The following is a 12,182-nucleotide window of genomic DNA, read 5'->3' on the forward strand; positions in this document are numbered from 1 at the left end:
GCCCTATCGTCTTCTGGAAGATGGATGGATTTGTTGAGACCATTCGCTCCTCGACTCCGTGTACACCATTGACAAGTAGCTTCCTAGATTGATAATGTACACGAAATTGCTCTTCTTTACTTCATTTACAGCCATCCGCAACTAGAGCAGATGCGCGGACATCCCCAGAAGGTGCTAGATGCCATTGATGGATATGGCAGAAATAAATGGTATCTGATGAATGTGGATGAGGATAAATTCAACATGATGTTTGACCTTATCGAGGAGGTAAAGCCGGAGACGATAGTGGAGCTTAGCGCTTAGGAGGCTACCCTACCATCGCTTTCGCAGCAGCATTGAAATGGGCTGAGGGAAAACGGTACTGCAGCCAGGAACTCAACCGCAAATTTGGTGCAGTGACCAACATGCTCGTCGGCTTGGCAGGTTCAGCGACATGGTCGAGATTATCATTGGGTCCAGCTTAGGTACAGTCAGATGCCTGCGCTAGAGCGAAGAGATCGCCCACATAGACCTGCTGTTCATTGAAACCCTTCAACACACCAGACCTAAAGTTGTGCGAGGACCTCGGCATTGTGGGTTCTGGGTCGGTGTACGCTGCCGATAATAGTGAGTCGAGAAATCACAGAGAGAAATGGAAAATACTCCGCTAAGCAGCTCTGAGTCGTCATGCCTGGAAACCCTGTGTGTCTTGAGTACGCCAGAAGCACCGTGAAGGAGAAAAAGCGACACGATGCATCGGCCGGCGAAGGCGAACCAAAAAGGAAACCCCGAGCTTGTATACACAAGCGAGTTCGTGGCGAGTTGACAGTCAAGTGGGTTGCCCGTAAGTCATTGTAATTCAACCTGTACTGTTGTCTTCGACTAACCTGTTCAGGACGCTCTGGAGATTATGAGATGCATTAAGACTTGACACAAGAATCCATGACTATCTGTAATACGGTACCGACTCGGCGCTGGGAAACTAAAATGACGGAGCATGTGTCTCGTCTATCCATATCGGATTTGGTACTCTAGGACACTCAACCCTCCAGAATCATGCACTACAGAGCTAAATAAAGCTTCTCAGTCATATTCTATACTAGCAATACAAGATCAATATCACATATTCATCTCCTTGCTCTGCTAAGGTAAAATGTTTTGAAATTCCATTAATACATACCAGCTCCGTCGTATTTAGCAACGCTTATCATGAACTGGTTCGGTTCGATATATAAGAAAAGGTAGCCGAATACAAGAGCATCTACACGTCCCTAAGGAACATTAACCCGACCAAGAGCGCATGATCAACTAAAGCCTGCCCCGTGAGAGCCATATTGGCAGCCGCGCTCTTCAGTGTGTCCCACACACGCATAAACGTGGCAGCCTCAAACTTGAGTCCGTTGTTGTCAATGAACTTCTGTGCGTTTAAACCCCAGCGATCCTTCAAATCCTGCGCCTCCTGCTACTTTCCTTCCATCGCGGCTATGTACGGCTTCTGCAGCTCCCGCAAATCCTCGGGCGTGACGTGAACGTCTCCATAGCCCTGAGCTAGGATAAAACAATAGCGATGGGGGCGAGGCGACACATAGTTTGGCTGCGGTGCTGGCCCGACGTATGGTGGCACGTTGGCTTTTTTGGGGATGGCGAGGTAGCCCTCTGACGTTGTGGATACATTGGTAACCAGCCACTGTCTGACTTGGCCAAAGTAAGTGTTGTCGTTCGTCATGAGATCCGATGATTATACGTAAGCATCACGACTGATACTTTACAAATATACTGTACTACCATGTCACCTTACCGGATCAGTCATAATGAGCACTAGGTTGTTGAGCGGCTCTGGTGGCCACGGTTTCCAGTTAGCTTAGGCCATCTAGATCGTATGTAGGCACACATGCAGGCGATGAGTTATTTACTGCAGAGTTCAGATATACTAATGGTTGAGGCTGCGTCTCCTCGCCACCCAATTCCTGAGCGGGCGACTCCAGCGTTGTGTTGGGCCAGTTTAGCGTCAGGGAGTATGCTGGTTTCACATTGTCGCTGAGCACGTCTGGAATGATTTTGTGCTCTTTCAAAGCTTCAGTATTCTTTTTAGTGCTCGACATGGTGATGACTTATAGAGAGTAATCAAATTTGTCTTGGTGAGGACGTTGTGTTTCTAGAAGAGTTGTGTTACTCACATATTATATGATACTCTCCAAAGTAGGCCTGACGAGCAGTATTGAGCGTCATGATTATTTTCCAATGCAACAACAACTTTGATCGGCACCGCAATAAGCCCTATCTGAGACTCAAAGCAGTCTGGAGTGTCCTGGAGGGACCCCCGAATATGCCGTCATGTATGTTAATAGCCCATCATATAATGCCTTTCGACAGCATGAAGTCATGGAGGACATGACTAGTCTTAGCCTGAGATCGAAGCAACCGTTACAGAATCACGCGCTGGACACTGGCGACACGCCTGGTACATACCGCGGCACAACCCAAAAAATTGCTATTGCATCTATGATAGTACTAAACCGGCATCATATAAGCAGGCTTATTCTCAAACCTGTTGTGCTGCGCAACGAATAAGAGGAATTATGCATGAATATACCAGTAAGCGGCACACCGAGTCGAAGTCTAGTCCCTTTCAGGCAAGATCATGTTTGTGCTTAGACTAACCTAGTCTAGTGTCAACAAGTATTAACCCTCCTCACTTAGTGCAGTTAAAATAACTTGTATTCTAACTCAATGAACCTTGAATATTCCTATGATTAGTGGTGAACTGTTGGAGCTAAAGCGGAAAAGAAAGGTTATTTGCAAACAAGCGAGGCTATAAACATCTTAGCATACACAACCAACATCTTGTTCCATTACCATACTGCGTCCGCAACACCCAATTTCCAACTGCCCGCTGAAAGCCCAGCTGGTATTATATGCAAGTGCCTGCATGGTGAATCGTCTATGCCGGCACTAGCACACACTGTGAGTAGTAATCGTTTGAGTACTGACACGCTACCTTCTGCTGCGCACACTGCGAGGAGCCTTGCCAGTTTCTACCGCCACATTGGCCATACAGCGGCACCAGGCTCTCGCTCGGTACCGACCCCGTGCTCGCGCTTGTCGTCGTAGTCTTTGATGTTGATGTGGTGGAGGTAGTGGAGGTAGTGGATGAAGAAGAGGCTGTAGTCGAAGACTTACTAGTTGTCGTCGTCGACGACGTGCTAGCCTGCGAATCAGATGCGGTTATGGTTATGGAGGAAGACGAAGTGGCCGAGGTATACCCCACGGTCGCGGAGGTGCTCTTCGTGATGGCGGAGCTGGATTGAGCCACGCTCGACGGCACGCCTGCGATGAGCGTCGGGCCGGGCACCGTGTATGACGGCTGCGGCGTCGTGTACAGGTTGTACGCGATGCCCGGGTCGTTGTTCTTGTACAACTGCGTTCCCAATACGCTGTCAGGCGTATTTGTTCCAGAGCCTATGACCTCCAAGTTGAAGCACTGCGGGTAGGCTTGAGCGCCGTTGGCATTGTTGGCGCTGTGCAAAGCGATGATCTCGTGGCGCAGGACGTAGTTGCCCGGCGTGATGGAGGCCGGAATCTGGACAAGCCATGTCAGACCGTTGGCCATCATCACGTCGTCAGCCCAATAGCCCGGACTGGATGTCGCGCTTGGGTCTGCCTTGCCGGCACCATCGATCTTGAAGAACTTGAGGGCGGTCTTTTCAACGCTCTCGCAGGGGCCGTTGCAGGGCGCGAGGTAGTCGATGATGGGTCCGTGGTGGGAGTCGGGCCAGGTGTTCCAGGTCAGGGCAATGGAATCCCCCGCGGCGACACGGGCGTGGCCACCAGCGGGCTTGGACCCTCTATGGCAGATGATGTCTGAGGTACCAAAGGCTGCGGGCTCGACGTATCCGAGGTCGGTCTGAGATGTCGTCCAACCTACCACAATAGGGGGATTCGACTGGTAAGGAAAAACAGTCGGGTCGTAGCCCTGATATGATACTCCGTTGATGACAATGTTCTTGACGTAGCCATGAGCTTGGACTGTTGGTATGCAAGCCAGGAAGCCCGTCAGAAGAGAAATTGTTTGAAGGTTGCCCATATCGTTGACGTTTTACCTTTTGAACTGCTTGAAATTGTAATACGAAGTTAGAGTAGAAGTTCAGTTGTGGTTGTTGGAATCCACAATGGAAAGATCGGCATGCCAGAGCTTCTTATACCCAACATGGAGCAGTAATACATCGTGATCAATCAGACCATGGTGGGATTCTCCTGCTGTCAAGCAGATCTGCGTCAAGGACTGCCTGAAGCCAGGGAGACTGCCTCAGTCTGCCTTGACAGCCTTAACCAAGAAAGAATGTTGCTTATTCCTCGGACATTGTGACTTGAAGATTTGGTGTCTTCGGCCAATTGTAATGGAGCGGCGCAAGGTTGTCTTAATCATTTCGTGGCCAGAATGTAGCACGTGGCTTCGTACTGTCTCGTCAGTCCATACTGAGACACAAGCTGAAAGGAGGACTTGAAATTAGGGAAGGTCTCCTAACGCAACGACGACCGTTTTGTGCCAAATTCAAACACAAAGTGACGGGACTGTGTGGGTCGAGGCCCCATGCCGCTTCTGACAACTCGGATGTTCGAGGACACTGTCTATTGCTTGACTCATGAATTCTCGCGTAAGATGAACCTTATTTTGCCAAGCAACGGGGAGCTATAGCCACGAGAGTATTTGTGGATGAAAGCAACGTCACATACGCACGAAGCAGCAATATGGTGCCGTTCAGCTTTGATTACTGGAGAAATTGGTACGATATCGATGGTACAAATCCGAGCTAACATTCTTTTGTGACACCGGCCGAGTATAAGGGGCTTTGCATTAGAGACCTGCGAATTGCCTAATAGTCTTCAACTTGAATCATTGCCCATGCATATATATGTGCTGTACACCAGGCTGTCTCGTATTCATTTAGTCTAATTACATAGCATCCCTATATATTACGCCGAACTGGTTGGTCTCCTTTTGGGGCAAGGTTCAGAGCTCCATTTTTTAGAGACCTGGTTTCTATTCGTAATTCCATGAATACATGTCGATACAAGATGAGCTTGCTCGTCATTTACACCGTATCTCCAGGAGAAGCATCCTATGTGTACCTCGACAGAATTTCGTTGATCATATAGTATATTGATAATATGTAGTGTAATCCGACCTAGTCTATCCAGGTATGGGCATAAATTATAGTAGCGAAGAATGCCGATCAAAACGATCGACTAATACCCTCACAACTGTGTGTTACATCAATCCGTCCAAACGTCATACCGTCATACTCATTAGGATATACCAGATTCCCAGCAGTGGTCATATCACCATGATAAGGCTCTGCCCCAATAAGTCGCGGAACTGAATACGGCATCACCATAAGCCCGGGCTCGTTGTTGGCATACCGCACAAACATAAGCAGTAGCTACTCGGCCCAGACTGTGATGCTCAGCTGTAGAGATAAGGTTGCCTACTCCCTAATAGTCTCGCCATCTTCGGGCTTCTTGGCATTCCAACCCTGCCAGTTGCCGAACCAGCTAGCACGTTTGTTCTCGGCAGCCTTCCGATCTGTCTCTTCCTGGACCAGTCTCAGCGGTCTGGGCTTGTTGCCGGCGAAAGTAGCGCCTTGCTTCTCGCCGTGGTGGCTGTGGCTGCCTGAGCTGACCGTCCTTGGTGGGCTCTGGCTTGCGCTGGTTCCTTCATTGACAGACTCTCCACTCACGCTGCTAGTCTCGCTGCGCATGCCAGGGAAGTTACCTGCTGTGGGTGCACCGTTGTTAGAAGAGACTGCGCGTGGCGTACCTGTGCCGCTAAAGAACTGACCACTGTTACGAGGGTTGGAAAGCGTTGGTGACATGGGACCCATGGGGCCGTCGCCACCTTTGTACATGGCATTAACAATACCGGCGGCACTAGAATACTGCTCGCTTAGAGGACGGCCAGCAGGGCGTCTCGTCGAACCAGACCGACCAAGACCGATGGGGATACTTGGCGCAGTCTCGGGGTTGTTATGAACAGCAGACGACGGCATGAAGCTCATCGGTCGAGGCTTGCGTCCTGTGGGTGCAGCTGCTACTGGTGCAGATGCAGGCGGGAGCACAGGCGCAGGTACGGTGCCGCTGCCTGTAGCAATCGACTTTGCACGTTGAAGGAAGGAGGCACTGGCACCCGCCTTCTCAGGCGGCGGCGGAAGATCCTTGTTGACATCTGCACCAGGCTTGTTGTCGGTGGACTGATCGAGGATATGCTCGAATTCTTGGTGCTGGAGAAGGCGCTCAATGATCTTGTTAATGTACAGGGTGAGCGCCTTGTTTTGGTCCTTGAGAACACGCAATTCTCCCTCGAGACGACGCTGGTGGTCAGCATCGTCGACATGAGAGATGGCTGACTCGTCAGCTAGATCACCTAGCTCATCGGCTAGACTGCTACCAAGGGTGTCCTGCTTCTCGCTGGAATTAGGACGGCCCTCGAGGGCGTTCAAGGCATCTTGGTTCGCGTTGACTCCCATGTAGCTGAAATCGCCTTTGCCGAAGTCCCCATGCAGCGTCTTTTCTTGCAGTAGCAACTGGTACGATTCGTTGTCCTCCATGAGACGTGCATTGGCCATGCGGGCTTCCATCAGTAGCCGCTCGACCTCGTGCAGGCGGCCGCCGCCCTGGTTCTCGGTTTCGACGAGCTTGATCTGCGCCTCTGCCAGCTCGAGCCGCAGGGATTCAATGAGCTTGTCTTTCTGGAGCAGCAATTTTGAGTTGTTCCTGGAATCGCTGCGGTTGATGGATGACGGAGGAGCAAACTGGCCATTGTCGACGGTAGGAGAGGAGTTGTTGGCTACAGGTTGTGGTTCCGTTAGTGGGCAGGTTTAGGAAAAAGGGGGGGTCGCGGCACGAATTGCGAGAGGAGTTGTGACGCGTCACTCACATTGTCTTGTCGGTCGGTAATCATCCTCTGCGTTCCTCTGGTTGATAGTGTCCTTCAACCTGTTGATGACAGCCTGCATCTCCTCCTCCCGGTTGCTCATCTGGTCCTTCTCCTTAAGGATCTTGCTCTTTTCAGCCTCGTAGATGGTTTCCATCTCCCGCATCTGTCTTGCAGATTCTCGCTTCTCATTGCGAAGGGCTTCGATTTGCTCCTCGCTTTCATGTACTCGCTCCTCGAGTTTGGCTTGCTCCTGGAGCGTCTCTTGAAGTCTTGATTGCAGGACATCGGTCTGTTTTCTGTATTGCTCCGAGGCGGCATCCGACTTCTCTAGCCTGGCCTTGAGATCTTCAATGGTAGCGGCAGCTTCTGCGCGCGCGATCTCTTCGGCCTCCGAGGTGGGAATGCTGCGGGAAGACGTGGCCCTGTGCATGGCCGCTCGCGCGGAAACAGGTGTGCCTGCTCTGAGGGAGTCCCGGCGGGCAGGGGTTCCCGCGACGGTATTGCTGCGCGTAGGAGTAGCGGTGGAAGTTGGTGTCGAAGCTCGTGCCTGCCGCGCGGTCGAGGGCGATGGCGATGGGATATTGCTGTCGCTTGTCCGGCTGACAGGCGGCTTTCTCGTCGCAGCAGAGGACATGATTGCACGATGTAAACCTTATTTCGAGGAGTGCTAGGTATTGCTTTTCCTATTGCTTCCCGCTGGCCAATATACGAGTGGTATATGTCTGCAGCGAAGAAGTTGTGGTTGGGTAGTTGGTGGTCGGTCGTCAAGATGCTAGGTTGGCATGGAGGAATGTAGCTCCTGCAAATTGGCTGCGTGTCCTGTCAAGTTGAGGTCGAGCGAAGGACCGAGTAAGATAAAATGCTGAACGACTTGATTTGATTTGATGTCAACTCGGCGGTTTCCCTCGTGCTCAGCCGTTGCCGTAGCCCCCTCTGCTAGTCTAGTACCGAAATAGCACTGGTCTGGGTAATGTTGCATCTAACTTCAGGGTATGTAGCGTCGCTGCGGATTATGGTTTGTCTTTTTTTAACAGCTCTGAAGCGTTGTTGGGTTGGGTTGGGGGTTAGGTTAGGTTAGGTTTGGTTTGGTTCGGGACTTGATAGAATACAACGTTTCGCCTCGCTGCCGCCTCGAACAGTTCATTCACAATCACAGTTAAATCTGCTGGTCGAAATGCTTGAGAGACAGGGGTGTTTCCTGCCGGGAAAGAACAGATCAAAACAAGACGAGACGAGACAAGTTGCTCATAGCCCGGCCGCCATAATGACCCGAGGGTTGTCTAGGCGAATTTCCTTTCCCTGGACCCTGGCGGAGCACACTCTGGTGCGGTGTGCAAGTACGGTGTACGGGTCTATGTACATGCTGCCGCTTTACTTAGTAGATGCGCTGGCGATCCCGACCCTGTTCCGGACTAAGCCTTGCTTGGTCCAAATGATTCACGGCCAATCCCGCCTTCAAAGCTTCAACCGTTTGAGGCAGCCACTGTTCTGACAGCAGATAAACAGCAATGCGAGAGAGTACAATAGGTAGGAAATAGAAGGGCACTTGTCATCGGAAACGTCAGAAGCCACAGGGCTGGAATATCCTCTCAGGGGAAGCCTATCGAATCTTAGCCAACTCCCGAGGCCCTCTAGCTCCCAGAGGTTACAGTAGATGCCACATCCCAGATCACGTCCCCCGTAGACTGTCTGTACGAGACTACGGATCCGTACACAGATCACGTCGCATCAAAAAGCGGTAATTTGTCGCATCACATCGGACAATTACTGAAACACGCATTCGAGTGAGAGCTTGGTACAACTGTGCAATGCATTGTCACCCAGCTTCGGGTCATTTCAAGCACATGGGGAGCTCCATATAATTATCAACTGCCTTGGTTTCCCTGTGTCTTGGGGAGCCCTCTTCCTCCACAATGTAGACTTGCTGCATCTGTCATAGGCTGCAATTTCGCAGTTCATGCAGCCCAGCCAAATCGCCATGTGAACGCGTTGGTCCGGACCAAACTACTGATGCTCAAACGCAGATTTCTTCATGAAGCCTAGCAGTAGGACTTTGCTGGGCAATAAACACTCACGCATCAAAGGGGGGAGGGGGTGTGGGCACCCACACGTGGAAAGAAAAGTGTTCAGGTGTAATGCACAGAATAGTTGTCATACATCAACACAAGTTGCGCATTTGACACAAGACAGGGGACAGCTGCTTGCATGCTATGGTTGGCCCATGGTACAAAATGTAAATTGATAAAAGGGCTGCGGTTGGGACTGTCTAATTTGTGTAGCATATACGTATCTATGATCATGGGACGGTGTGAATGAATGTGACCTCTACTGATTCCCAACTCCTCGTTGAAGTACAAAACGACTTCTAGAATGCGGGCGCCCAGCAACGGGTCGAAGAATCGCTCTTTGCCAGTGCGAAAACATTAGCATCTATGGAAGAGATGCAAATGTCGATAAATGTCCAAAGACATAATCTGGCATATGTTACAAGTGTCAAACATGAAAATCACGGACATCGACGCATGCTGTTTGCCCAAATCGCTCTCACGATTCTGCGGGGCTGCATGCAGGCAATGCCTGATGGCGTCAATGACGCCGATTGGATATCACTTTATGCTGTCGTTCCTCAAGCAGATACAGTGATACTGTCGCAGATTGACAATTGGCATCAGATTCGCTCATCTACTCGAAAGTTTCTAGACGCCGGGAAATCGTAAAGCATCATGGTATCGGAGAGCGCTCGAGGCACTGCAAGTACCGACCGCATGGACAAAATATCATATCCCTTTTTGTGACCCCAGACCAAAGTCCCTAACGCCATGCGAGATCCGAAGAACAGAATTGTCTCGTCAGGCTTACTGCTGCTGCTGGTCGGCCAGGATGTCGGAGTCACCAGCGTCCAGGATGGCCATGGTGGAGCAGCGGAAGAGCTTACCGCAGGCGGTACCGAGCTCGATCTGTGCGTGGGAGGGTCAAGTTAGCCTACTGGGTTTTTTCCCTCCAAAGTCTACAGGAGACTTTTTCGCTGGGATTGATCTCAAGGCAGTCGGCCATGATTGCTCACGGTTGACCAACGCCGCGATCGAGAAAGAAGTCATGTTGTACTTACGTTGTTGCCGGCGAAATGGTGCACAGGAGTCTTGCTCAACATGCTGATGTACTCGAGCTCAGACTTGCGGAGAGGAGGAGTGTTGCCAGCAATGATGACAAGCTTGGCCTTGCCGGAACGGAGGGTCTTGAGAGTAGACTTGTATCCCAGAGTGACCTTTCCACTCTTGATCACAAGCGCGAGGCGCGAGGAGACTTGAAGATCAGTTAGCAGGAAGCGGCGGTGAGGGCTTGCCAGAGTAGACTTACGGGAGTTCTGGTCCTTCTTGTTCTTCTTGATGGCCATTGTGACTGATTTGTTGATCGACTCGCGAATGTGTGGTAATCCGGTCTTTGTCTTGAGGGTTGTGTCGAGTGCAGGAGATTTCAAGCAGTCTGGCTCTGCTCACAATTTTTCGGTTTTGGGCTCCCGGGGGCACTCTCCCCCACCAGCGTTACGTAAGCCTTTTTCGGCTTTTGTGCTTTTGCGGTTTTGCGGCCTGCGCCTTCCAGAGAGCAGCCCTCACCCTAAGACCCCACTTCGGGGGCAAATTCCATTGGTCAGCATTCTACAGCCTGCCACACCGGGTGAGTCTGACAAAAGTTGCCGCTGGTTGATTTCTAAGCCAGGTAGGAATTCGTTCAAAAGTGGGCAGTACCTCTCACCACTTGACGACAACAACCACCCAGTACTAACCCACACCTAGCAACACCAACGAGAAATACCGTCAAGATGGCTCGTCGTCCCGCTCGTTGCTACCGTTACTGCAAGAACAAGGTGAGTTATTTCGGAGCATGATGTGTTTCTTTTACCAAGTTCAATCACGGCCGACATCTGAGACGATCCGACCGGTCCCGACATGAGAGTATTTTTTTGGGGGGAGCGGCAAGGCCATTATCGAAGGAGAATATCGCCAGATATTTGGACATGTTTCAACGAGTTCCCCATCAATATTGCAATAGACGCAAAACAAGAAAAGAAAGCAACACAACAAAAAACAGAAGAGCGAACGAAAAAGCAGTACTAAAAAAAAGTCATGCGGAGAGAACGACACCAACAAACGAGCAGACATCGGCTAGATCGGGGTCTCGTCGACCACTTCGGATCGTCCTCAGATGGCATTGCAGTCGAAAAGAATGATTGACAAGAACAAGAAGCTGACCTGATGTCTCCAGCCGTACCCCAAGTCGCGCTTCAACCGTGGTGTCCCCGACCCCAAGATCCGAATCTTCGATTTGGGTCGCAAGCGCGCCAAGGTCGATGACTTCCCTCTCTGCATCCACATGGTCTCCAATGAGTACGAGCAGCTGAGTTCCGAGGCTCTCGAGGCCGCCCGTATTTGCGCCAACAAGTACCTCGTCAAGTACGCCGGAAAGGAAGGTTTCCACTTGCGCATCCGCGTTCACCCTTACCACGTCGTCCGTATCAACAAGATGTTGTCTTGCGCTGGTGCCGATAGACTGCAAACCGGTATGCGTGGTGCCTGGGGTAAGCCCAACGGCACTGTCGCCCGTGTCAACATTGGTCAGATCATCATGAGCGTCCGCACTCGTGACTCTAGTACGTTTTCCCCCCCCCTCATATAAGTCATTGACTCCCGACCGGATACTAACTTCTTCCCCTCACAGACCGCGCCATTGCTCTTGAGGCTCTCCGCCGATCGCAGTACAAGTTCCCCGGTCGCCAAAAGATCATCATCTCCAAGAACTGGGGTTTCACCCCCCTCCGCCGCGAGGAGTACCTGGAGAAGGTCGCCGCTGGCCGCGTCAAGGTCGACGGTGCCTACGTTCAGTTCCTTGCCAACCACGGCAACCTGGCCAACAACATGAAGCGTTTCCCCGAGGCTTTCCAGGAGGCTTAAGTGGATGTTCTGTCGTGTGTCATGAGAAGCAACGGGAAATGGGCTGGCGTTTGATTAGGCTACCACTCATAGCAATGTACTGTGAAACGGCAGTCAATTGAGGATCTTGCATTTGCACCACAACCATGTATACACTCTGTAATCTATCATGACAGGTGATTGCGCCGAACCCAACTTGTCCCTAGCGGACATGCACCACTGCGTGATCTTGGAATATGGTTTGCGAGCACCAGTGCAAGAATGATGCGCATGGAGTGTCAACTTATTACACATCACGGCATTGTATAAACATATGCTCAACATACTCAACATACTCATCA

At 51.1% G+C, this 12,182-nt stretch overlaps 5 protein-coding genes across 5 annotated transcripts; 1 reads left to right on the forward strand and 4 right to left on the reverse strand.

The window, feature by feature from the left end:
- Positions 1–1,276: 1,276 nt before the first annotated feature.
- On the reverse strand, positions 1,277–2,081 carry BKA67DRAFT_690333 (uncharacterized protein; the record flags this gene model as incomplete). Its single annotated transcript, XM_046109130.1, has 2 exons — positions 1,277–1,666; positions 1,893–2,081. The coding sequence occupies 2 exons, from the start codon at positions 2,079–2,081 to the stop codon at positions 1,442–1,444; spliced, it is 414 nt and encodes a 137-aa protein (XP_045959815.1). The 3' UTR covers positions 1,277–1,441.
- Positions 2,082–2,574: 493 nt separating this feature from the next.
- BKA67DRAFT_561038 (glycosyl hydrolase family 61-domain-containing protein) lies at positions 2,575–4,533 on the reverse strand. Its single transcript, XM_046102502.1, has one exon. It carries the CDS (start codon positions 4,061–4,063, stop codon positions 2,921–2,923), a length of 1,143 nt encoding a protein of 380 aa, XP_045959816.1. The 5' UTR covers positions 4,064–4,533; the 3' UTR covers positions 2,575–2,920.
- Positions 4,534–5,465: 932 nt separating this feature from the next.
- BKA67DRAFT_515343 (uncharacterized protein) lies at positions 5,466–7,547 on the reverse strand (the record flags this gene model as incomplete). The annotated part of the gene is made up of 3 exons (XM_046097719.1): positions 5,466–6,044; positions 6,096–6,823; positions 6,914–7,547. 3 exons carry the CDS (start codon positions 7,545–7,547, stop codon positions 5,466–5,468), a joined length of 1,941 nt encoding a protein of 646 aa, XP_045959817.1.
- Positions 7,548–9,768: 2,221 nt separating this feature from the next.
- BKA67DRAFT_534469 (50S ribosomal protein L30e-like protein) lies at positions 9,769–10,307 on the reverse strand (the record flags this gene model as incomplete). The annotated part of the gene is made up of 3 exons (XM_046099864.1): positions 9,769–9,870; positions 10,023–10,216; positions 10,271–10,307. The coding sequence occupies 3 exons, from the start codon at positions 10,305–10,307 to the stop codon at positions 9,769–9,771; spliced, it is 333 nt and encodes a 110-aa protein (XP_045959818.1).
- Positions 10,308–10,733: 426 nt separating this feature from the next.
- BKA67DRAFT_657486 (60S ribosomal protein L10) lies at positions 10,734–11,862 on the forward strand (the record flags this gene model as incomplete). The annotated part of the gene is made up of 3 exons (XM_046107124.1): positions 10,734–10,778; positions 11,177–11,561; positions 11,630–11,862. The coding sequence occupies 3 exons, from the start codon at positions 10,734–10,736 to the stop codon at positions 11,860–11,862; spliced, it is 663 nt and encodes a 220-aa protein (XP_045959819.1).
- Between the last annotated feature and the right edge of the window lie 320 nt (positions 11,863–12,182).

The sequence above is a fragment of the Truncatella angustata genome (assembly GCF_020726525.1).
Source record: "Truncatella angustata strain MPI-SDFR-AT-0073 chromosome Unknown BKA67scaffold_3, whole genome shotgun sequence".
NCBI lineage: Eukaryota > Fungi > Ascomycota > Sordariomycetes > Amphisphaeriales > Sporocadaceae > Truncatella > Truncatella angustata.

What these genes read in the sequence shown, in the direction of transcription:
- BKA67DRAFT_561038 (XM_046102502.1), bottom strand. Translation starts at nt 4,063, where the DNA reads ATGGGCAACCTTCAAACAATTTCTCTTCTGACGGGCTTCCTGGCTTGC.